General features: G+C 50.8%; 10 protein-coding genes across 10 annotated transcripts; 7 read left to right on the top strand and 3 right to left on the bottom strand.

Annotated features, from left to right (window-relative positions):
- Positions 1-799: 799 nt before the first annotated feature.
- On the top strand, positions 800-2,263 carry PMZ80_006862 (uncharacterized protein; the record flags this gene model as incomplete). Its single annotated transcript, XM_064875272.1, has 1 exon — positions 800-2,263. One exon carries the CDS (start codon positions 800-802, stop codon positions 2,261-2,263), a length of 1,464 nt encoding a protein of 487 aa, XP_064728537.1.
- Positions 2,264-3,497: 1,234 nt separating this feature from the next.
- Positions 3,498-4,383, top strand: PMZ80_006863 (uncharacterized protein; the record flags this gene model as incomplete). The annotated part of the gene is made up of 2 exons (XM_064875273.1): positions 3,498-3,921; positions 3,968-4,383. The coding sequence occupies 2 exons, from the start codon at positions 3,498-3,500 to the stop codon at positions 4,381-4,383; spliced, it is 840 nt and encodes a 279-aa protein (XP_064728538.1).
- Positions 4,384-4,413: 30 nt separating this feature from the next.
- On the bottom strand, positions 4,414-5,521 carry PMZ80_006864 (uncharacterized protein; the record flags this gene model as incomplete). The annotated part of the gene is made up of 2 exons (XM_064875274.1): positions 4,414-4,650; positions 4,697-5,521. 2 exons carry the CDS (start codon positions 5,519-5,521, stop codon positions 4,414-4,416), a joined length of 1,062 nt encoding a protein of 353 aa, XP_064728539.1.
- Positions 5,522-6,096: 575 nt separating this feature from the next.
- Positions 6,097-7,890, top strand: PMZ80_006865 (uncharacterized protein; the record flags this gene model as incomplete). The annotated part of the gene is made up of 1 exon (XM_064875275.1): positions 6,097-7,890. The coding sequence occupies one exon, from the start codon at positions 6,097-6,099 to the stop codon at positions 7,888-7,890; it is 1,794 nt and encodes a 597-aa protein (XP_064728540.1).
- Positions 7,891-9,007: 1,117 nt separating this feature from the next.
- PMZ80_006866 (uncharacterized protein) lies at positions 9,008-9,532 on the top strand (the record flags this gene model as incomplete). The annotated part of the gene is made up of 1 exon (XM_064875276.1): positions 9,008-9,532. The coding sequence occupies one exon, from the start codon at positions 9,008-9,010 to the stop codon at positions 9,530-9,532; it is 525 nt and encodes a 174-aa protein (XP_064728541.1).
- A 2,055-nt stretch (positions 9,533-11,587) lies between these two features.
- Positions 11,588-12,331, bottom strand: YTH1 (RNA-binding component of cleavage and polyadenylation factor; the record flags this gene model as incomplete). Its single annotated transcript, XM_064875277.1, has 1 exon — positions 11,588-12,331. One exon carries the CDS (start codon positions 12,329-12,331, stop codon positions 11,588-11,590), a length of 744 nt encoding a protein of 247 aa, XP_064728542.1.
- Positions 12,332-13,189: 858 nt separating this feature from the next.
- On the top strand, positions 13,190-14,157 carry PMZ80_006868 (uncharacterized protein; the record flags this gene model as incomplete). Its single annotated transcript, XM_064875278.1, has 3 exons — positions 13,190-13,454; positions 13,501-13,919; positions 13,969-14,157. 3 exons carry the CDS (start codon positions 13,190-13,192, stop codon positions 14,155-14,157), a joined length of 873 nt encoding a protein of 290 aa, XP_064728543.1.
- A 797-nt stretch (positions 14,158-14,954) lies between these two features.
- PMZ80_006869 (uncharacterized protein) lies at positions 14,955-15,182 on the top strand (the record flags this gene model as incomplete). Its single annotated transcript, XM_064875279.1, has 1 exon — positions 14,955-15,182. The coding sequence occupies one exon, from the start codon at positions 14,955-14,957 to the stop codon at positions 15,180-15,182; it is 228 nt and encodes a 75-aa protein (XP_064728544.1).
- A 1,664-nt stretch (positions 15,183-16,846) lies between these two features.
- Positions 16,847-19,198, top strand: PMZ80_006870 (uncharacterized protein; the record flags this gene model as incomplete). The annotated part of the gene is made up of 6 exons (XM_064875280.1): positions 16,847-17,026; positions 17,075-17,336; positions 17,388-17,579; positions 17,635-17,900; positions 18,077-18,437; positions 18,801-19,198. The coding sequence occupies 6 exons, from the start codon at positions 16,847-16,849 to the stop codon at positions 19,196-19,198; spliced, it is 1,659 nt and encodes a 552-aa protein (XP_064728545.1).
- Positions 19,199-20,856: 1,658 nt separating this feature from the next.
- On the bottom strand, positions 20,857-23,395 carry PMZ80_006871 (uncharacterized protein; the record flags this gene model as incomplete). The annotated part of the gene is made up of 2 exons (XM_064875281.1): positions 20,857-22,927; positions 23,106-23,395. The coding sequence occupies 2 exons, from the start codon at positions 23,393-23,395 to the stop codon at positions 20,857-20,859; spliced, it is 2,361 nt and encodes a 786-aa protein (XP_064728546.1).
- Between the last annotated feature and the right edge of the window lie 12 nt (positions 23,396-23,407).

Raw genomic sequence — 23,407 nt, forward strand, 5'->3', positions numbered from 1 at the left:
ACAGCATAAAAGTCTGACGACCAGTGACGATCAGTAACGCGTGGATTCAGCCATGTCTCGAAAGAGCTAAAGTGAGAATGACCGCTTCTTGGTCAAAAATGCAAAAACTCAGACCACCGCGTCTGCAGATGTATCTGGAGTAAATCCTAACTGTACTGCCGAAGCAGGAAGCGCAGGGATTTTGTTCGTACCAACCCAGGATCGAACCTAGCTCTTGAACCCAAGACCTGTCATCAAGTGGCAGGCGGTCATCCCAGCCCAGCAACTCAACACGACAAGGCCAGATAAGGTCAGCTCTATTCGATCCAAGGTATACTCAGTAATCACGAATCAGGACAATGCACGAACCGATCACACCCGAATCGAACCCCAACACTAATGAACCCGCCGGATGTCCAGGCGAAATTTATTAGCAGTTGATACCTATGCCCATACCAGAAATTCTGGCGGATGCATAGTACTCAACAGGACCCAACTGGAAACCCAGGACGAGGTCTGCCAGATTCTCTTCGTAAAGTGTGACCAATTGAGCACCAATCGTGCTTGCAGAAGTCTATATGGCTTTGCGGAGGTAACGGCATTGAGATTGTATCACTTACAGTCTCGTTGTTAGGCAAACAGAAAGCAGTGACGAGGTCGGCTAACGATCGAGTTCATGTGAATGAACACGCTCTTTCACTATGCTCCTACCAGTACTAAAACCTGCAAATGCTTTGCTTTCAATCATGTATTGCGTCGAGCCCCGATACATCTTCTCAGCATACTCTAGCATGCTGACCTGTTGCAACTTACACTGACCATGGCTAGAACCAAACAATCGATCGCTGAAGCCCAAGAGCGAGGGGACAAAGATGACATCTTGCCACGAGGTCCATTTTCCTACGAATCTGAGAACGAGACAGATGATGACGATTCACATGCGCCCACCAGCGAAGCTATGGGAAAGGCAGCATCTTCTAATCAGAGATCTTCCTCCACTACGAAGCGAGCCAAGCGACGCGTGAACAAGAAACTCGATGACCAACTTTCTCTCGACCTAGAGCAAAGCCTGCTGGTCGCGCCTACAGATGCCTTGTCTGCTCAGACACTTCCCACCTCCACAGTGCCCACCGCGCTTGGTTCTACCAAAACCAGTCTCCTGGCTAACGACAATCTCTCAGTGTCAAATGGCTCGCGTACCACCACTCCATGGCTCAGTCGACACCGCGATAGGCGGGATACCCGACCACCACTGACACATAGCCAGAATCAGCCTCGTCCCTCGGTTTCACCTCTTAGTGACACAAGTCCAGGCTATCATCATCGCGACGACGCCGAATACAGTAACGCTCCAAGCATTTTCCCGCCCTCCTCCACAGCACTCTTGTCTTTGACTAGCCAGCCAATGCAACCTGCTCTCAACCACCTCCAAACGTCGGCTTCGTCGCAGAACGCCGGTGACTTAAAGTCTGAGCAACAAGAAGCCGAAATCCCTCAAACAAAGACAACTCACGCTGCAGCAGAGCAAGCAATAAGCAAACCTAAAGTCAAAAGAAGGCGGATTGAAGAACCATTTTCGCAGTCACATACATCTTCAACCATGAATCCAAGCAACCCTCCAGACAGAACAGGTCTCTCATCAGCGAAGTCAACAGGAGGAGTTGCAAAGCACCCCTTGTCCAAAGAAATCGTCACCGACTCGTCAGAGGATTCTCAAGATGAGACTGAGACGGAGACCGACCTAGTCACCATGCCCCGAGCACAACTGGACGCCCTGATCAAGCGCTTCAGAGACCAACGTGACGATCAAGTCAACGATACCCTCAAGCAGAGCGAAAGTGTCATCAAGACCCAAACATCCATTGCAGAACGTCACAAGCAAGCCATCAAGGACAAAGACACCCTCACCGAGCAGAACAGACTACTCACAAATCGCAATACCCAGCTTACAACTCTTGTCTCAGACTTGCAGAACCAATTGTCACAACTGAACAAGCAGCTCGCACAAGTCACTCAGCCGAACTCTCAAGCGGAAACGGCGACACGCAAGAACAGGACCAACGAGCTTACATCACAGAACACAGAGCTCACAAGCCAAGTCTCGGACCTCTCTAATCAGCTCTTACAAGCTCGAACCCAGCTAGCGCAGGCCAACACACGAATTCAACAGTTGTCCAAAGATGAAGAAGAAGTGATCACCAAAGGTGCCAGGCAAATGGCTGAGCTCAGTGAATTGAACCTGAGACTCATGAGGAAGGTCGATGTTATGACGAAAGCATCTTGATCAGAGAGCATTCTCAACTTAAGGTCATCACTACATCATTGCGTGAGCAGCCTCTTTGGTGTGTCGACGGACGTCGATGGTAATCGGCAGCAGCACGAACCAAGGCGAGGACAGAAGCACACACCCAGATCACAGATCCATGGCATGACTCACCACGTTCTTGGGAATACGCAGACTTAGATAGCACCCGTTCTGTGGCTCATGGGGCCTGCCTTTTTACGACTTCATTCGGAAGTCGTGGACTCTCTCCTAGAGGTCATGCATGTGAGCCGTCGATAAATTTGAGCTCTTGAGGTGAGACCTGCCAGTGGCTCCTTTTGTCGCAGAGTTGATGCTAGGGTTTCACACATTCGAGGCATCCAGGGCTAAAGGCCGTGCGAATGGTCAATCATAAATTAATTTCTAGTCCTCGTTGTCCTATTCGATGTTCTGAAATCTATAATGATTGAAAGATGTGCTTGAATAAACTTTCCAAATCCACGAAGACCACGTACTCAGTGAATACATCACCACTTCCTCTACGAAACCTCTAGAATTTACCCAAACGCTTATGTAGCCATATGCTATCACATATTATACGTGGTCCGTAAGTAGCTAGTTGACCTCGCCTTCAAGATCTTATGTGAATCTCTGTGCGTACTAAGATTAAAGTAGGGGAGCTTTCGCGATTTTGGAGTGACAAGCGGCGATGTCCGGGTAGCGTACCACATGCGGTTCGGGGCTTCGAAGGCTATAATGATGAGATAACTCGGCCAGTCCGGGCGCGGACAGCACGAACGGGTCTCAGGGTACACCGGATATTGCCGCTTCAACCATATTCAGCGCCTAAGTAACGATACAAACTTACTTGGCCGGACACAAGGGCGGAGAGATATTTATGGTTGAACTTTTAGTCCCGAATGGCAGTCACGACGGAGGCGCGCCTTCCCCGCAAGATGCGCGAGCTCTGTTCTTGACCACGGATTTGTAACACCGCGGTCTGTCAGCTCAGGCTATCCTCGATATCCGAGGGGAGAGGACAAAGTTTCCATCATAGCAAGGTCGACCCCTCACCATGAAGATGTTGAACATGTTTTGCACTGGCTGTCTCAGTGTTTGGGGTCGACCCTTTGCTCCTGGAGTGTAGCAGGTTCTGCTCCTGGCTGACAGCAACACGAATACTATCTGCTAGTCTTGATGCTCGATCCTCCCGCAACCGCTTGCTAACCAATTGCGACTTCATCCTCGAAACAAGATGCCTGAATACGCCTACGTGACCGGAGGTGCTTCCGGGCTCGGAGCCGCAACAGCTCGAATGCTGGCGAAGAAGGGAATGAAGGTATTCATCGCTGATCGCGACGAAGAGAACGGACAGAAGATAGCACAAGAGATAGGCGGGCAGTTTGGCAAAGTTGACCTTGCAGACTGGAAATCGCAGGTGAAGGCCTTTACCCAAGCCGTGTCAGCCTTCGGACGACTTGACTATGTCTACGGGATTGGCGGCGTTGGTGAAAGACGGTGGCTTCCGAAAAATTCCACAAGCACAACGGCGGTGGAATTCGAGATGCCGGATCTGTCAGTTCTGGACATTGACCTGACTGGCGTGCTGTATACCAGTTCCCTTGCCATCCAGCAGGCCCGACGACAGGATGTTGGGCAGAATGGTTTTCGTTGCAAGAGTGAGTGTGCTCTGTTCAGGTGATACACGCGCTGACATTTTGTTAGTCGGAGTCATTGCCTCGGTCTGCGGATTCTACTGCTGCCCGACTCTACCCATCTATACCGCAGCCAAGCACGGGGTTGTAGGCTTCGTCCGCTCGTACGGCAAGTACCTGCCATCAGAGAAAATCACACTCAATGCAGTCACCCCAAACGTGATTCGAACGAATATCTCGCAACCAGCCTTCTACGATAAGTTGGAAGAGGAAGGTCTGCTGACCCCGATTGAAGGCGTGGTCGATGCTTTCGAGAGCTTGCTGGGCGACAATGCGGATAGTGGAGAATGTCTGGAGATTGGGCCAAACTACGCGAAAGGACAGGGCATCGTGAAGCCGAAATTTGTGGATTTCGTCGACGATGAGTCGAAGCGGACATTCGAAAAACTCGAGCCTCGTGCGCGGCCTCTACAAGTGCCAGCATGATTGTGGCCCTGAGCATAGAAAGAATTGTGCCTATATATTCGTGCTTACCAATATTTTGATGTGCTCCTCCTTGTTGTTTATGAGCTCCTTAAACCCTTTTTCGACGATGTCCTCCAGCGCTATGCGTCCTGTGATGAGTTTCTCGTATCCGACAAGCTTTCCATCTGCCATCAGCTGCATTGTCTCCTTGAAGTCTTCGTCGCTGAAGATGAGAGCACTCTTGATATGGATATGTTTCGCCATAAATGTCCACACGGGTATTACCATCTGCCAAAAAATGTCAGTAAGCTTTGCTCAGGGTCTTCATACTCACCGGCTTCTCCCAAATAGCGACATTCATGTACAGACCTCCAACGCCCAAGGTCTGGAAGCCGACCTCAAGCCCCGCCGGCACACCCGCACAGTCAAAGACAACCTCGATACCCCTACCATTCGTAAACTCATTACACTTCCCAACAACGTCCTCCGTCACCGGATTATACGCAGCGCTCACAAACTCCTTAACCTGCTCTCTCCTCTTTTCCGCCGGCTCACTAACAATGATCTTCTCCGCCCCGAACGCCTTCAGCGCAATAATCAACGCCAATCCAATCGGCCCACCCCCAACAATCAGAATATCCTTCTCCTTCCAATCCGTCAACCCCGTCTCCTTAATAGCATGCACAACAACAGCCAACGGCTCAATCACCGCCGCATTCTCCAAACTAACATTATCAGGCAACTTATGCAGCATCGTCTCCTTCACCGCCGCCCGTTCCGCATATCCGCCGCCAGCGTGATACCCCGTATACCCCAATTTCTCGCATGCATGCGTAGCACCCATCTCACATAGTCTACATTGTCTGCACAAGATCCGCGGGTCAACCATTACTGCATCCCCATCCTTGAGACCAGATGCAGCAGAAGGGTTGCGGACCCGTCCGCAGAATTCATGGCCTAGTGCTACGGGTAGTGTTTCGCCTGTCAGGGGATGGGGTTCCTTGCCGAATGACATCGGGCCCATCACGTATTCGTGCAAGTCGGAGCCGCAGATGCCGCACCAGGCGACGTCGACGATGACATGGCCGTCTTTAAGTGCTGGTTCGTCGATTTGCTCGACGCGGATGTCTTCGCGATTGTGAAAGCGGGCGGCCCGCATGTTGGGTAGTGCTAGGAAGACGATGTTGAAGTCGAACTTATCGCGGACCGTGATGGGAAAGCCGTGAGTCTATGGGTGTAAAGAGTCCAAGATCCCTTGCTATGGCCCTGCTGAGTATTGTTCCGTTCATGGCATAACATCCCCGCGTTTGATTCGGCCGTGTGCCTCGGACAGCAAGACTCGGCATATATTGATATAGTGCCGCATCGTTGATGCAAAGAACACTTGCTCTCCTCGAATGGTCTCCATGCGGTGAGCCAGCAGGGACACCAGAGGTTCTCGATCACAGAGTCCGCGATTTGCTGCTATCATGAAGGCACTACTAGCGATGATGAACGTTAGAGGGCAAGTCGATCTACGGAGTACTGTAAGCTCAGCGGTGCTGAAGCGGGAGCATTGCACGATTTAGGAAAGTATGCCGCTTGCTTGGCGGGACCTGAACTTGTGCTTTTGGCGCCCGTAGCCTGCCCGACCGTGACAGCCCTGACAGCTCCCATTTTCTCAAGTTTCAGTCGTGCAGTCGTCCATACATTATTGCGGTCCGGCGAAAGTGAATAGAACTCAAGATCGTCAAGATGGCGACCACAAGCCCAGGTGCTACATCGTCGTTCCGGAGTACAGTATATGTGACAGGAAAGGCTTCAGGCACGCTGATCGCGAGCAATCTAGAGCTGAGTTTTTGGGGTGGCGTCAACGCTCAGACAAGTGAGGTGATCGATCGGCACCACGAATTGAGCGGACAATATCTTCAAGATACGATTCTTGCCATACCAGGTGGCCGTGGGTCATGCTCTGGTAGTGGTGTCATGTTAGAGCTTCTGCTCAACGGTAAGGGCCCCAAGGCGATCTTATTCCAGCGACGAGAAGATATCCTCACACTTGGCGTCATGATCGCAGAGGAGATGTTTGGTAAGTCTATACCTGTGGTGACACTTCAGAAGAATGACTTCCGTGAACTTTCGAGGTTGAATGGGCAATATACTCATGTTGTTGACGGCCGTGTCTCGACTAACGATACGAACGATCCATTGAACGAGAATGTGCCATACTTGAGCGGTAGTCAGCCGACAAAATCTACAAGTATGGTCGAACTCTCGGAGGGTGACCAGGCTTTTCTTGATGGCGTTCATGGAGAAGCTGCCCGTGTAGCGATGCGGATTGTTGTGCGAATGGCGGACCTGTTGGGAGCTCAAGAACTTATGAATATCAGTCAAGTACACATAGACGGTTGTGTATATACTGGACCAGCATCTCTCGCCTTCGCGGAAAGACTGCGAGACATGGGCGGCAAGGTCCGCATACCTACATCCCTCAATTCGATCTCCGTTGACCAGAAACGTTGGCGCGCACAAGGAATCGATCCTACATTTGGGGAGCCCGCTGCCAAGCTGGCAGATGCTTACGTCGACATGGGCGCTCGACCGACGTTTACCTGTGCACCTTATCAGCTCGAAAGCGCACCGAGGCTAGGTGATCAAATAGCCTGGGCCGAGTCAAATGCTGTGGTCTATGCGAACAGCGTGCTCGGAGCCAGAACCATGAAGTACCCTGACTTTCTCGACATATCCATCGCTCTAACTGGTCGAGCGCCCAAAGCAGGACCCCATATTGACATCAATCGGAAGGCTTCGCTCATAGTGGAGAATCCGAGGATACATGAAGTCAAGAACATCGACGACGCGTTCTATCCTCTTCTCGGCTATCACGTAGGGACTCTTGCACCAAGCGAGATCCCCGTGGTGGTAGGAATACAATCACTAGCCCCAAGCAAGGACGATTTGAAAGCTTTTGGTGCCGCTTTCGCCACAGTCTCTAGCGCGCCGATGTTCCATATCGTTGGGGTAACGCCAGAAGCTGCTGTGCTTGATGCTATCGTGATTGATGGACCGCAACTGCGCTCTGTCGATGTAGACATGAAGGATCTGGAAAGCTGCTGGGGTGAGCTGAACAGTGCATACAAAAATCAACCAATTGATTTGGTGTCCCTCGGCAACCCGCATTTCTCCCTTACGGAGATCAGAAAGCTGGCTGGACTTTGTCGGGGTCGCACGAAGAAGGATGATGTCGCGGTCGTGGTAACATGTGGACGTACCTCATACGGTTTGGCTCGTCAAGGCGGCCTCGTTGAAGAACTGGAGAAGTTTGGTGTTGAGTTCATCACCGATACCTGCTGGTGTATGATCACACAGCCGGTTATTCCACCTTCTAAGAAGGCCATCATGACCAATTCTGGCAAATATGCTCATTACGGGCCTGGTCTAACTGGGCGGAAGTTCTACTTCGGAAGCCTCGCAGATTGTGTCGAAGCTGCATGCCGGGACGGGGTTGTTGAAGGTAAGCCACGATGGCTGTCGAACAATGTAGCCTGAAAGGTGTGTACTTGCACATTTGAAGATTGGTTGGTTCCGGCAATACCGTCGCCACATCATCTTGAAGGCCGCGAAACATATCGTCTGGTTCCCGTACCTGCTTGATTTCAATATGTAAGTATCAAAGTCCACGGGATCTGAAGTAGACGATCTCCCTGTGTCCGTCGCTCTGGACTCTACGTGGCTATTTGTGATCTTCTTTTTACCAGGGACTATTATGATCCGATGAGTATGTGTTGACACTGGCACGATCTGGTAGTCAAATGTGACCGTAGAGGGTCCATCAGATGAAAGAACTCCCCTATTGGATTTTGCCTATACTGCGCCTGAACATGTGGAGCTCTGTTCTGATTGTTGAAAAAAGGTTGCAGTGACCATACACTGACAGTATATCAAGCTCGCGATGCTCACTGATGTACATGTACCAATACTAGGACATGAGAGCCTTGGAGGGCCTCCAACAAAAACTCTTGAACGTGTACCAAAAGGCTTGGCTATCAGGCCATAGCATGAGAAAGCCAGGTAATCTGTCCATGGGAGCTCGGCAGGCACGCCCAGAGTAATACGCGCGTATGAAGGCACGAAGATAGGAGACGCGGCAAGAATCGAACGTTCGAAGCTGGGAGCGAAAGCTGTGGCCCACGCGTCGTGACGAGTCTTTGCGAATGACCGTACAGGTACAGCTTTGGCAATATCAGAAAACAGTATAACGCTAGATCCGCTTTCGGCTTGGCGTCAATTTGTCCAAACCTCGGGAACTTCTCCAACGGCTTTCTCGCTGACGTCGTGGTTCGAGGACTGTCGCAGCTACTAAGGTACACAACTCAACCATGCTAAGGAACTAGTAGACATCTCAAGTAACGTACAATGATGATCCTTGATGCTTTTTGAACAGTAGGAAGTCTTCTAGTCAATCTTCCATAGCGATTTTCTTCACTTGCCGGCTGCCACAGCTCTTCGTCTCACGTTTACAGGTCCACCGCCCACCAGCTCAGCTCAGCTCAGCTTCCTTCCGGCCGGACAGATACCAGCTCGTGTATCAACACCAAACTTGATCCTGATAACGATCTCCTAGCCTTTCGAAGACCTCTGCCACGCATCCCACCGCTCATACACAATGGCCAACAACAACAACAGCAGCAGTAAACCCTCCCTCATCCACTCCACCCCCCAACTCTCCCACGCCGCCTCCAAACTAATCTCCCACGCCTGCGCCCAAAAATCCGCCCAAATCGGAATCCCCATGAACATCGCCATAGTCGATTCAACCCTTCACCTCCTGCACTTCGAGCGTCTCCCCAACGCAAAACTGACCTCAATCGACATCGCAATAAACAAAGCATTCACCGCAGCCGGCCACAAAGCACCCACAAGCGTATACAAGGATAATGTGTGGCCGGGTGGGAAGGCGTTCGGACTGAACAATAGTAATGGGGGGCGGTTTATGTATGTGGCTGGGGGGATACCGCTTGTTGTGAGGGTTGATGGAAGGGATGTGGTTGTGGGGGCTGTGGGGTGTAGTACTGGGACGCCGGATCAGGATGTTGAAGTTGCGAGGGCGGGGGTTGAGGCGTTTGAGAGGGCGTGGAGGGATGGAGAGGGAGGTGGGAAGGGTAGTGGGGAGTTGAAGGCGAAGTTGTGATGAAGATATTAGTGAATTAGTTGGTATGCTTGATCTGGATATGTTACTTGCATGTGAGGGATGTGGAGGTGAGGAGCATTTGGCAGCGTCTTGCTTCGTTTGTTGAATGGGAGGAAGAGCTGTATCCACGTTGATAGTGAGGAATAATTGGGTTTCCCCCGTGAGCAAAAGGGTATAGGAAAGGCTTGTTGCGTCGATGTGGGTGTGAAATCGACTGCATGACTGGACAGGAATGCGCAAGTCCAAGTATCCCTCATGAGTGCAAGCTACCCTGTTGGGTCAATGGAGCGGCGGAACGATGAATGTCACTATGCGGCTAGGAAGGAGAGACAGAAGCTTATGGCTTGGACCAGTGTACGGGTTCTAGCAGAGTATGTCATGTTGTACAGAATGATACCACAGTACAAAATTTACACCAAGACCAACTATTTCTGTGTCGCAAATCCGCTGCGACGTAGTCTTACTCATTACACTCTCAAAGTGATCTTGGAGAAGAGATCAACGATGCCAGCAGCCTACCGCCGATCCGTCAGACCGCTGGAATGTAGACTTCCCTCTCTCCCAAATTGCTTGACATCGGATAACACATAAGCTGGCTAGTGTCAATTTAAAAGCTTAGTGAACCGTTCAGCTGAACACATCCGCGTCACTGAGAGCTGCAGCTTGATAAGCTAGCAGTTTCGGCGCTCCGCTTTGTTGACGTGGTGATGTCTTCGCTGGTTCCAAGCCATATCCTGTCATGGCCGATGCATAATAGCCGCGCACGAGTGCGATAAAGGGCGATATGGTGACTTTCTTAAGCACCAATGCAGCTTCTCCCCCGAACCTTGTCTTGCAAGCAGTTGCATCTGGAGTGTCTCGGCCTGCTCGAACGGCCATCGAATATGATTTAGCGGGGATCGTGGGTTGCTATGTTGCCGATACATGATGTCGCTGTAGTGCATCCACTGCTCGACGAGGCTATGGCTGTCTGGCGCATGTAAAAAAAAGCATCCTTTGAGTGGTTTGTTCTGTCTTTCTCTTTCGAGTACTTCGCAGGCAGTTGTGTCTACTGGCAGATCAGAGATGTTTTTGAGGCGTTGCTCGGGTCTAGGTCCGTATGGCGAAGGATTAGGTCGCATGCTCTGGAGGTGGGCGTCTGCAAGGGAGTTGAGCCTTGGTGAGGTGCAGTCTGGCTGAATCGTGGAAGACTTGTTCCGCTCGCGTGCATCGAGTAGTACTTCAGCTTCAGATGTCATCCTGAGCTCGTGAAGTGTTTCCGGCATGCTGTTATCCTTGATGGAAGGTTTAGAGGTATAGCCATTATTACCACGGCGAGCCCAGAACTGAGCGGTACGTCTGTTTCTAGCCCACTCCAGCCGCTCTTCAAGCTCGCATCTTGCACAGTAATCCGGCAATGGCAGTTGATACTGATGTTTATCTCTGCAATTCCTGCATCTTCCCATCATCTTCTTCGTCAATTGGTGGCAGTATCGGCAGCTACCAGGTGTACCTCGTCTGCTTGTCGTGCCATTCTCACAGTTTTTGCATGGCTCGTAGAAGGTATCGTAGACTTCTCTGTAGGCCTGATCATTTCGATGCACTTCGCAAAATGGACAACCCCTCAGGCTGAATGTAAGTCTGTTTCGACTACGTGCATCCTTGCAGTTTGCGCAGAAGACCTGCTCGAGGTCCATGGTGACCAAGAGCACTGCTTGAGTCACTCAATCAATGGAATTCTGCCGTCGGCATCCAGGCTGAGATTGAACAAACTTGATATCAAAATTGTCGTTCGAACATAGCCAATCATTACCAGATACAAGACGTAGCTACCATGTTCTTAGGGACAGATATGATAATAGAAGCGAAGTCGCAGACAGCGAGTTTTGTGGTTTGGTGTGGTTGAGATGGCGGCACCCGGTTTCTGACCACCTGTGACTTGCTCATTTTACGAGGGAATCGCGTTCCGAAGTACCACATTCGGGCATGGTGCCTGCCCAGCAGTACGAATGTTGTCGCAGGTAGGCACGATGGGCTGCGTATTAAGCTTTGCTTCTGGTTGGTCGTGCCTAAAGATCAGTCGTTTCGTCGCTTCCTGTCTCGCCATCTTCCACCCTTTCCTCCTCTACCACGGAAACGATCATCTTTCTTGCTTTCCTTTTCTCGTCTTTCCAGATCTTCCAAACGTCTTCTTCTATCGTCCTGAATAACTTTGCTCTTGGCGGCAGCTGCACCACTGTTCAGATGTACTCCATTCTTGCAGTCTCTACCATCTGGACAGAAGCCGGCCAAGTAGAATTCGCAAAGCTTTCTCCGCACATGTCTCTTGCCGCAGCGCGGGCCCTTCTCGCAAAAGCCAGCATTGTAGTCATTGCAGAGCGGTAACTTTGAATCTTCCTTGACGTGTACGTATAGGCATTCGTCGCCATTCTGACAATACCCATTCTGATTGTAGAATTGACATTCACTCATCTTGCGGAGGTTATACTCGTGCAGGTAGTCGCATTCATCGCCCTTCTTGCACAGCCCTTTCAGCCAATGTTTACACACATAGTTGTCATTGTTTCGTCCATAATGGTGCGAGTGAGGGTTTTGTGCTGGTGTTGGGTGTCTTTTAGGGCACCTTCGACCAAGTGGACATTGTCCTGTCGATGCATACGTTTCGCAGACCGGTACCTCGGATGCTAGTGCTGCTAATGCGTTCTCGCGTAGGAATGGAGCGAAATTGAAATTGTAGGATGTAGTGGAGGGAATTGTTCTCTTGTCGAGGATAGAGTTTGCTACTGCTGCTGTTGCGGTCTGTAGAGCTGCCGTCGACATCTTGTTCTGTAATTGACCAACACGTTTGATATCAGCTTACACAAAAGTTTATCATACGGAATCAATTGGGGTTACGTTGAGATGTACCATGCGATAGAAGGACAAAGTGAAGATGGAGTGACGTGGAAGTGAATCTTGGTTGTATTGCTATGTCGCGGCCGTCAGAGCTTCAACGCTTAGCTTCGCAACAGCTGTCTCGAAGCTGTCTCTCGCCACCTATAAAGGGTTTCCAGAGGTAATATGGACGATTCAAGAGACGCTGGAGGGCGAATATTGATTTATCATACAGAGAAATGAGCTCGCTGGCGTGGCAGGTGCCAGCTCGCACTTTCCGCTTTAGGACTGGTGGCTTCCGACCAGGACACAAACCATCAACAAACAATCTGAGACAACTTGTAGTTCAGGACTCTTTCCTTCTTGCGCATCCTAGGGCAGCCTCTCTGAAGACAATGTGTAGACGGTATCGTTGCAGCGAAGCCGCAGTCGTGTACCGGCTTCGATGATAGCAGCTGCTCATGAGCGCTGCTTGGAATAAGACAGAGTACACAGAACATATCTCGACCTCCTTCTTGCTCAGTGCTCATGTCTCCAACATGAAACATCGTGATGGAACCCAGCATCTTTTGACCTATTTGGTTCAAACGGCAGTCGAGCCCATGAGCTCTTGCACTTCCCCACACGGCCCTAATTCGGACAAGATGAAGAAGTCCCTTCTCTCAGATTCGAGCTTGAGGGGCATCTTCTAACGTCATCCTGCTTTATATGAATTAACGGATATACAAAGGCTTCGCGTTTAAACTTTGCCTTACTAGACACTTGATTCACCAGAGCATACCAAGACAGCAAGACTCGGACAACATGTCAGTCACAACCAAAGCAACCATTGCCAGCTTTGGCGGCAAGCTCTTGAAGCTTTCGCACCAGTCAAAGGTGACGGGCACTGAGATGAACTTCAATTTGTTCCTGCCACCACAAGTCACCACCAACGCGCTACATAAAGCCCCAGTGCTTATCTGGCTCTCTGGTCTCACCTGCACGCCAGACAACTGCACAGAAAAGGGTTTCTTCCAACATGGTGCTAGCAAAAAGGGCATAGCAGTACTTTACCCCGATACGAGTCCACGTACGTTCAGTATGTCTGGTCTCCAATCTCTTGCTAACCCGACTAGGTGGCGCGAATATTCAAGGCGAAGATGAGTCCTATGACTTTGGCTCTGGTGCGGGCTTTTACGTCGATGCCACAGTTGACCCTTGGTCCAAGAACTACAAAATGTACTCCTATATCACAGAAGAACTACCATCGACAGTATTCGAGAATTTCAAGCAGCTAGACTCAAGCCGTGTCAGCATAACAGGTCACAGCATGGGTGGTCATGGTGCTCTATCGCTATTCTTGAAGAACCCGGGCAAGTATAAGAGTGCCAGCGCTTTTGCACCAATCGCGAACCCTCTGAAGGCCCCGTGGGGCGAGAAGGCTTTCAAGGGCTACTTCGGAGAGAGTGACTGGCAGAGCAAGGGTGCAGAGCACGACTCGACAGAACTGTTGAAGAAGTGGAAGGGTGGTCCTTTGGACATTTTGATCGATGTGGTGAGTACACAAGCAAAACTTCTACAGCATCTCCTAACATTCATACCAGGGGACTGGTGACAACTTCTACAAGCAGAAGCAACTCCTACCAGAAAACCTCGTCGAGGCGGCCAAGTCAATCGGCCAGGACACAGCGGTCAACGTTAGATTCCAGCCAGACTACGACCACAGCTATTTTACTATGGCCAGTTTCGCAGATGATCACGTTGACCATGCTGCGAAGTATCTATTTGCTTAGTATGTCCCAGCTTTTCTTTGCGTAAGGAAATGTTAGCCAAAGAAGCTGGCTGACTGGCATAGAAGTGGTAGGCAAAAGTTATAAGATATGAATCACACCTCATGAACCTGCACATGTAGTACTCCAGGTCTTTTCGTCTGCTCTCATCTCTTCGAGCATGCGCTCTCTCTGGCATGCCATCGAGCATATGGTCCCTTCAGCGATAAAGCACAGATTGGCCTGATGCCCTACCGTTCTACGGTAGTGCATGACTACCAGAAGGATAGTCCGGGCTGAATCTCGGGCCGAGGCAGACGGATACTCGCCGCCCATGCTCGTGCCATGCTCGTGCCTTTCCGCCCTCACTTTCATGCCCTTCGACAGGCCAATCTTGCCGTAATTGCTGCCCCGAGCACATTCGAGCAATGAGATCACGACAGCCAGTAAAATCTGGAGTGACCTCGCTCGTCCTATGCCGCTTCTGCACTGTTGAGTAGTTCTTTCTTCTTCGAAGGCTAGCATGAAGTCCTTCGTCGGGTTACGACCCGTAGCGGCCGCGCATAACACACAGCGCGACGTCTGCGCCCTGGATCATGTAGTCAAACATTCCGCCAATCGAGCACATCGTCCGCTGCACCAGGACTGTCCCCAGAAGGCTACAATTCCTCGCCTCTTGCGGATCTACTGGTCCAGCGCTCTTATGTCTCCTTCTACTGGGCCTCTCAGCCTGGACCAGCGCCCGCTTCGAAAGAGGAACAACCTCGTCATTGGCACCACCCAGCCTAGAAGATAAACCCCTCTACGCCAACGCCCACACAATGCACGCCGCCCTCGAAGAAATCAAGCAAGAACTCCTTAACGCCCGACGCTCACCCACCCACTCCTCACAGTCCAGCGAGACACCAACCCAACCATCCCTCGACCTCTCCAATCCCTCCTCCCCAATCCACACCATGATAAGTACCGACCCCTCCACAATCGACAATCACGCCACATCCTCCTGGTCAACATCCAACACCCCTATCAAACCCTTCGCAGTCATATAGCCCGAAACAACCCGCGACGTCTCCACCATCGCCAAAACGTGCACAAAATACCACATCCCCATGGTCCCCTACGGCGCCGGCAGCAGCGTCGAAGGCAGCTTCAGCGCCCCCACTACGGTTTCACAATCGACTTCCGCAATATGGATTCTATCCTCTCAATCCACGCCGCGGACATGGACTGTGTAGTTCAACCGGGCGTGAATTGGGTGACTTTGAATCGTAGACTCGCGGCGGAGGGAACGGGATTATTCTCTCTATGGATCCGAGTCCGACTGCATTGAGAGGCGGAATGATAAACACGAATTGCAGCGGGACTAACGCGATGAGATATGGGACTATGAAGGATTGGGTTGTTAATTTGACGGTTGTGCTTGCTGATGGGACGGTGTTGAAGACACGAAGATGGCCGCGGAAGAGTAGTGCTGGTTACGATCTTACGAGGTTATTCGTGGGTAGCGAGGGGACGTTGGGGTTCGTGACGGAGGCGACGCTGAAGCTTGCTGTTGTACCGAGGGAGACGGGCGTTGCGACGTGTAGTTTTCCTGATGTAGCAGCGGCGAGCGGCGCTGCGGTGCGGATGATGAGGGAGGGTTGACGGGGTTGGCGGCGCTGGAGATTATGGATGAGATGCAGATGGGGATCATTAATCGGGGTGGAGGGGACGGTGGGGAGTGATGGTTTTAGTCAGCGGTTGTGGTGGGAGGAACCGACGTTGTTTTTGAAGTTCAGTGGGGCTGATAAGGGGAGTATTGAGGGTGATGTCAGGAGTGTGGGGGGATTATCCCCTCCGCGGCGAGATTTCGTATCACGTGAATCGCTAACCTGTGAGGGAAATGCAAGCTGTGCCTAGAGACTCTGCGTGGGCACGCAGAAATGCCCGACTGACCGGCTGCGTTTTCATAACAGGCTAGTACGGCACGTGATACAAAATCTCGCCGCGGAGGGGATAAGGGAGTTTGGGGGGATCGGGGGTTGAGGATGCGAGGGGGAGAGGCAGGAGGCTGCGATCTGGGCGGCGACGAAGGATGCTTGTGCAGGACACGATCGCTGAGCTGAATGATCGTACCGAGCGAATGTCACAACGCGAGATGCTAGTGCTTGCAGTTCTCGATAAGGTTGCAGAGATGCAGGGTGTTGCTTTACGGAACAGCCGACATGTCGAGGCTGGACCATGGATTCCATGTCGAACAGGTTCGTGAGTGTGTCAGGTGTTAGGTCTCGATGTCGTTAGTGGCAGATCGCTAACATCAGGAAACTCATTCCCCGCCCCGAAACGAGCAAGAGATTCCGATCCGAAATAGAGCTTGCCGTCATGACGCCTCGTTCCGACCTCAAGAGATTGAAGCTCGCTTGTTCTACGCCTTATTCGACGATAAGAGTTTTGGCGTCTGGAAGTGGCTGGCTTATCTACCTTCCGGCCAATGGTCTAGCTGCCCAGCAGCGTGCTGTCCACGAATCCGGGGTACTCCACTCACCCATCCGAGCTTATCAGAGGGGAACTTCTGGCTAGCAACTTTCGCCAACCAAACCTATCTACTCCGTAATCCTAGCAGCGTTGTGATGTTTAAAGTCGAGCATCTATCCACTCCTCCAAACTTCAAGCTCGACTCAATCCTGTATCAACGACTTGAACAGTGACAAAACCATCGCCAACCACGCCAATCATGGATTCCGAAAAGGCTGGCGTCAAATACGACGGAACAAATAATGCGGGCGACAGGAAAGGTTCGATCTACGAGACCTACTCTCCTGATAACAGGCGCACATCTGTGCAAGGTCGTCGTATCTCCGCCGTCGATGATATCTTTGGTGAGATCAAGGAGGGTGGCCCGAATTATCGAAATGTAATGTTCTCGACAGCATCAACTTCATCAAGATACTGACCTGATTAGGTCGGATGGCTCGGTACTGCGATTCTGATGGTCAAGACCCAGATCGGTCTGGGTGTCCTTTCAATTCCTGCCGTTCTGGACACCCTGGGTATGGGTCCGGGACTGGTTGTAGTGATTGTCATCGGAATGATCACGACATGGAGCAACTATATCATCGGTACCTTCAAGAAGAACCACCCCTCCGTCTACGGTATCGATGATGTGGGATACAAGCTTTTTGGTAAAGCGGGTAAAGAATTCTTTGCTGTTGTATTCGTCTTGTGTAAGTGCTCCTCAGATACTGTCAGACGACACTGATACTGACTTTCTACAGTTTGGATCTTCGTCGCAGGAGCTGGTATGCTGGGAATAGCAATCTCGCTCAACGCCATCTCCATTCACGGAGCCTGTACGGCCATCTTCGTCGCGGTCGCAGCTATCATCGGCTTCGCACTTGGAAGTATACAAACCCTCCATGAGGTCTCGTGGTTGGCTTGGGTTGGTGCGACCTCTATCTTGACAGCCAGTAAGCTCTTCTTCCTGGATTCACCCTCTTACGCGACTTGCTGACAGCTCTCTAGTTCTCACTTTGACAATCGCTGTCGGCGTCCAAGATCGTCCTGCCGCTGCCCCAACAACAGGCGAATTTCACTCCAACTGGAAAGGCGTCGGTCATCCCACCTTTGAGGCTGCAATTTCAGCTTGCTCTTCAATCGTCTTCGCATGGGCCGGTACACCCGCTTTCTTCCAGATCGCTGCCGAGATGCGCGTGCCAGAGCACTATACAAAATCGCTCGTACTGTGCCAATCTATCGTCGGCGTCACTTATGTTGTGATCGGTGTCGTTGTATACTACTACTGCGGGAAGCTTCGTCTCATCACCAGCACTTGGATCGGCAGGAGTCCTCATGAAAAGGGTGTGCTACGGCCTCGCTCTGCCAGGACTAATTGTCAGCACACTCCTTTTCGTGCATGTGAGTACTTTGCCCCTAAACATAGGAATGAGATACTAATAGTCTTTAGATTGCCGCCAAATACATCTTCGTCCGCATGCTACGTGACTCGCACCATCTTACCGATCCTACATTCCGACACTGGGCTACCTGGTTGAGCTGTACCGCCGGTGTCACAATTATTTCGTACATCATCGCAAGTGCAATTCCAGTCTTCGGGCCTCTAGTCTCGCTTATCGGTGCGCTTTTCGGCACTCTCATGTGCTTCCAGCCGATGGGTGCCATGTGGCTTTACGACAACTGGCATCGACCAAGAAACGCGAGGTGGTACGCTATGGCATCTTTCGCTGTCTTCGTCATTCTTGCTGGATTCTTCTTGATGATTGGTGGGACATATGGGTCAGCTGTCGATATCAAGAACACGAAGGATCGTACAGCTCCGTGGTCTTGTGCAGATAACTCCAATTCGGTATAATCGGCTTCTTAGGCGGAATCGATTTTCCCAGACCTCTTCGCGGCGCATACATCGGGAGTGTGGAAAGCGGCTTGGTTCAAAGTCCCAATCATTGGTGTCATCTTCTGATGGAAATTTACCAGATCTCAAGGCAATATCTCGGGCAGAAGATGCGGTGCTGGAGGAATAGTTGGTGGCAGGTGGGCTATGCTTGGGCAGAGAGATGAGGGTGAGGGAAGGTGCAACTCCAGCCACCTCTATTCTTCTATATAGACATTAGAACTGCGACAAATATCGAGTCAGTCTTCAATTCATACCATTCAATCTACATTGCTGCTAGAGGGAACGGAGATTCGGTCAACGGATGTGGCGGTGCCGTTGTCGAGGTTGGCGGAGATTATTGATTTGAGTAAGAAGGAGAGTTCGAGGTTGGGGTTGTTCAATAGCGTGTTGGGACATGTTGGGGATGGCAGTTTCCTTCAGAGTGTTATATATCATCCCGAGGACAAGGATGAGATGGCCAAGGTTGCGAGGTGTGTTCAGAATATGATGGATCGTGCGCTTCAGATGGAGGGTACTGTTTCTGGCGCGCACGCTATCGGCTTGGGCAAGAAGAAGAGTCTTCAGAACGAGGCTGGAAAGCAAACGATTGAATTGATGAGGCTGAAGTTTGCTGTTGATCCGCATTGGTTGTTGAACCCAGGCAAAGTTTTCGATCATAAAGCAGAGGTCGGTTAAAGACTCGAGTGACCGACTGCAAAATTAGCGATAAGCCGTGAGGTTTCTTGATCTTGTCGACAACTGCGCAATGCAGCGGCACTCGGGGCTGCCTTAGGACTGCTAGTCTCAGGTGACACAAAGAGTAGGGCTACTACTGAGCATATTCGGCGGGACGGACGGAGGTCTGTGAAACGCTAGCTCAAGGTGCTCAATGTACCACTTCCTCACTTACACACTTTAAGCATGACCGTGATGAAAAAGAGAGTGATCGACCTCACGAAGGCAGGGTCGATCACCTGAGCAAACGTAAGAAACCTCGAGAACAAGGAGGAGGAGCCAATGCACCATCTCGCTGACGCTCAATCCTAGACCATGCCAAGCTGGTATTCCGCCGCGCTCAGAAAGTCACGAGTCGCACAGCCACAATCTTTGGAGTAAATCCAAGTCAGTGCATCTCATCATCGGTAGATAGATGATTGGCATGGTTTTCGGAGAGTTTCCTTGTTCTCGAGTGGGGGAGTAGAAAGTGCGGGGGACCTGGACTTGGATGCACGAAGCAAACGAGTTCAGGCTGAGGAGGAGTGGTATGATTAGTACCAGCTCGCTGTGGTTCAAGCCGAAGCTCGGTCTGATGAACAGACATCCAGGTGCTGAGGCACACTAAGGTGTTCTTCAATTCGCGAACTGAAGGTACAGCAAGGTGCACGCTCCCCAGTCTGGACAACTTCCTCTGTCTCGAGAATGAGAAAGGCATGGAGCCATTCGTACAGGGTGGATAGACTACTTGTGCATCAGTTTCAGTGGGGTCAGGGCGAACATACACGATGTCGTCGCTCTGCTCGCTTTGGAGCCTGGGGCGTGTTGCCCAAGTCGCCTTCCCTTCTCTTGTCAGTCCGTTTCAGAAGGAGCGAAGTGCTGTGCTTGTCGCGAATCGCACCTTGTTCGAGCAATAGTGCCGTTGTCATGCGCGATGGTTCCGAAAACCTCTTCGTGATAGTAATGTGCCAGATCCTGTGGCATATTTAGTATGCAGTTCAAGGTAACAGTACAAGTAAGACTTACCAGTACCATGGCTGGGCACAATTCGAAGTACAGGAAGATTCGACGTAATGTTTGTTAAGCAGCAGCCAACATTGAGACATGATATTCAACATTGTAATCTTGGAGAACATGTGTATTGTTGAAATCGTGAGAGTCAAGAAATGTAAAAGAAGTCGCAGCAATGATTCTTGGAAGAGGCTGGAGTAGTCAGGTGACTAGCGTCATGTGATTGCCAAGAGAATTGTTAAAGTGCATGCAAGTGTTCAGTGATCACGTAATCACTTACAGGTCGTTTGTCAAGTTGTCGGTTGGTGGATAGCTGAACATGTTCTAGGATGTGGCAAAACGCGACTTCGCGCACGAGCTAAAGGACATGGAAAGGCTCGATAACTATGGGAAATCGGGTTGCATGCTTTGTTCGCTACTTCAAGGTTACAAGCTTTGTGCTTCACAGAAACACCACTTGTCTCTCGGCAACAGCTTCTATTGCGCAAGATTGCATCGCAACATCGAGCTGCCGACAGCACACCATCACTTTCGTGCTTAGGACATCTCTTGCATTCATGCCATACGCTCACGATTCCGACGACTCCTGTGTCGTCGCACCCTCGGCTCAACTTCTCCTGATGGCGAGATTATGCGACGCGCCGCTTCTTCCCGTGGGGTGCCGACTTGTCCTTCTGAGCCTTCCTCTTCTTTCCCTTTCCTACTGTGCTCGTAGCAAGCAGTAACTGCTCCTTTTGCTTCTCGTCATGACACACCTCTGCGCCACCAGTCCAGATGCTCACGATACGGTCTTGGAAATACGATGGCTTGTCGGCCAAGCGGTACTGGAAGTATTGTTCGAGGTACGTGACTGGGTGCTTCAATCTTCGACAAAAGTCGTTCTCTAGTATGTCGAGACACTCTAGTAGTAATTTAGGCATTTGCAATCTTTCTGCAGCTAGCGCACACTTGGCTCGACACAACAGACTGTATTCCTTACGTGGGCTTTCGGAGGGACCCTGGGTAATTCTGCTGGCAAGCATCTGTAGGCAATCAGCATCGACGTGCTCTATGACGACTTTCTGTACATTTGGCTTTTGCATCAAGAGCTCTCGTATTGCTTCAGAGTGGCAGCTTACCAACTCTTTGCTCACCGTGATGCCAATGGATTTGTCGTAATATTCGCTTGCCGTCAGCAAAGTGATTTGTTCGTTCTTAGATGCATTCAACAAGTCGCGAAGAGCTTTGTCCTTGTCAGGGTCGGCTAGCGCGCGCTTGAACGTGATGCCTTGGATGGATCGAGCTAAGGCGGGTACACTTGTAGGGAAGAAGACGTAGTTTCTGGGCTGTCTTTTCGGCACACGTGTGGGCTTTATGGGGCCCTTGGCCCTAGGACCTATAGCTGATGCGGCCTTTGTCTTGGTATGCGAGGTCTCAGAGGCAACAGTCGAAGAGTCGGGTTCGGATAAGGGATCTGAAGACAACGTTGACTTAGGTGTGCGTTCCACCCGTTCGGCCTCCTCACTCTGTTTTCTTTTGGTAAACGATAAGTGGGCTAAAGCAAGATACTCTGAGAGAAAATGTCTGAAATCCATTTGATCTTGACTAAGTGCATTGACCATGATGTAGGCAAGTCTGGGCCACTGGGTTGCATCTATGCGATGTCGAACAAGCTCATGTAAGTCCTGCAACCATCCACGGCCGTTATGTGGACCACATATACGATCTTGATCCTCGGCCCCATTGAAACGGAAGAGGATGTTGACTGGCAGGGCCTTCTCGATTGCGTGTATGAAGAAGCACTCCAACACAAGAGATCGAGCTTCAAAATTATCTGGTGAAAGACAAAACCAAGCTTCGCCCATGAATCGGATATCTGGAACAAGCCCTCTGCGAAGTAGAGTATTGCCTAGCGTCGCTCTTGCTGCATCTGCAAGTACTTCACAACCGTACGTATGCGCGAAATCGTGTATTTGAAGAAGAAAGGGCATCGACGCATCATAGAAAAGGTCCTCTCCGTCCAGAAATGCGCGGATTATGTCGAATGCATACATTTTCATGTTGAGTCGGATCTCCTGCGATGAAGAAAAAAGTGTGTTGCTCGTGCAAAACTTCTTCAGTAAGTCTGTGCGTATTTCATATGGTACTGTCGACTGTCCAGGCATGCCGACCAAGAATTGGACCATGCTCTGCTGTTCTTGAGACTGAGGTGCAACCGACAGGGAGTTTCTGTCTTGGATGATGTTGCTTGACCTAGACATAGCTTGATCCTCGGTTCCATGGTGGTATCGTGGTTGTTCTTTGGTCACTGAGTTATTGCTCAATGATACGTTGTTTGCCACTTCATCTCGGGATAGCACACTGTTTGTTGCTTTGTTGCCTGGTGTTTCGCTGACATTTGGTTCCTCGGCGGCTGGTTCCTCGGCGGCTGGTTCATCGGCGCTGGGCTTGATGGCGTTCGACTCATTGGCGCCTGGCTTATTGGCTTCTAATTCGGTGGCTGTTGATCTGTTACCTGCTGACTCGATGTCCAGCGATTCTACATGTGTTCCATCTTCGAAAGTTGGTTCATCGAGTACTGCAGCTGCAGATGCACCAGACACATTGGTTTCGAGGATTTGTCCGTGGGACACTACTTTCTGAAGCTCCGGTACAAAGGAGGCCGGTTGCTCATTCGTAGCAAGTGATTCGAGATCTGGTGGTGGATTGATTTTCTCCTTGCTAAGATAACATTAGAATCTCTGTAATTCAAGTGCCCATGCGCTTTCGAAAAGGTGCCAGCAAAGCACGTGCAAGCCGAGCGAACAGATCGATCACGCGTGCCTTTTTGACGACCTTGAGTTGAAGAGCTGCACCACCCGATGCGCTTCGCATGTGAGTGTGGTTCCATGGTACATACCTGGTTGCCATTTGAGCCAGTAATTCATCACGTCTTTTGCAAGCAGAGTCGAATTTCTGTCTGCAATACGCCTTTCTGTCGTCTACCTCTCCAGAGCCCGGCAGTATACGCTCCCAGAGAGCGCCGTGTCGGTCTCCATCCCTCTCATACTGGGTCCTGAAGGTCGTCACAAAGTGTCGATTCTGCGAAACCAGAAGAACGACATTAGCATTGTTGAGCGGCATATGTTGTTTGCTGTCTTGATCCTGGTTGAGCGCATGAATGCGCGTGTCGGGCGAATAGATGCCCATAACTGAAGAACA

The sequence above is a fragment of the Knufia obscura genome, assembly GCF_036327395.1.
Source record: "Knufia obscura strain CCFEE 5817 isolate CBS 148926 chromosome Unknown scaffold_8, whole genome shotgun sequence".
In the NCBI taxonomy this organism is placed as follows: Eukaryota; Fungi; Ascomycota; class Eurotiomycetes; order Chaetothyriales; family Trichomeriaceae; genus Knufia; species Knufia obscura.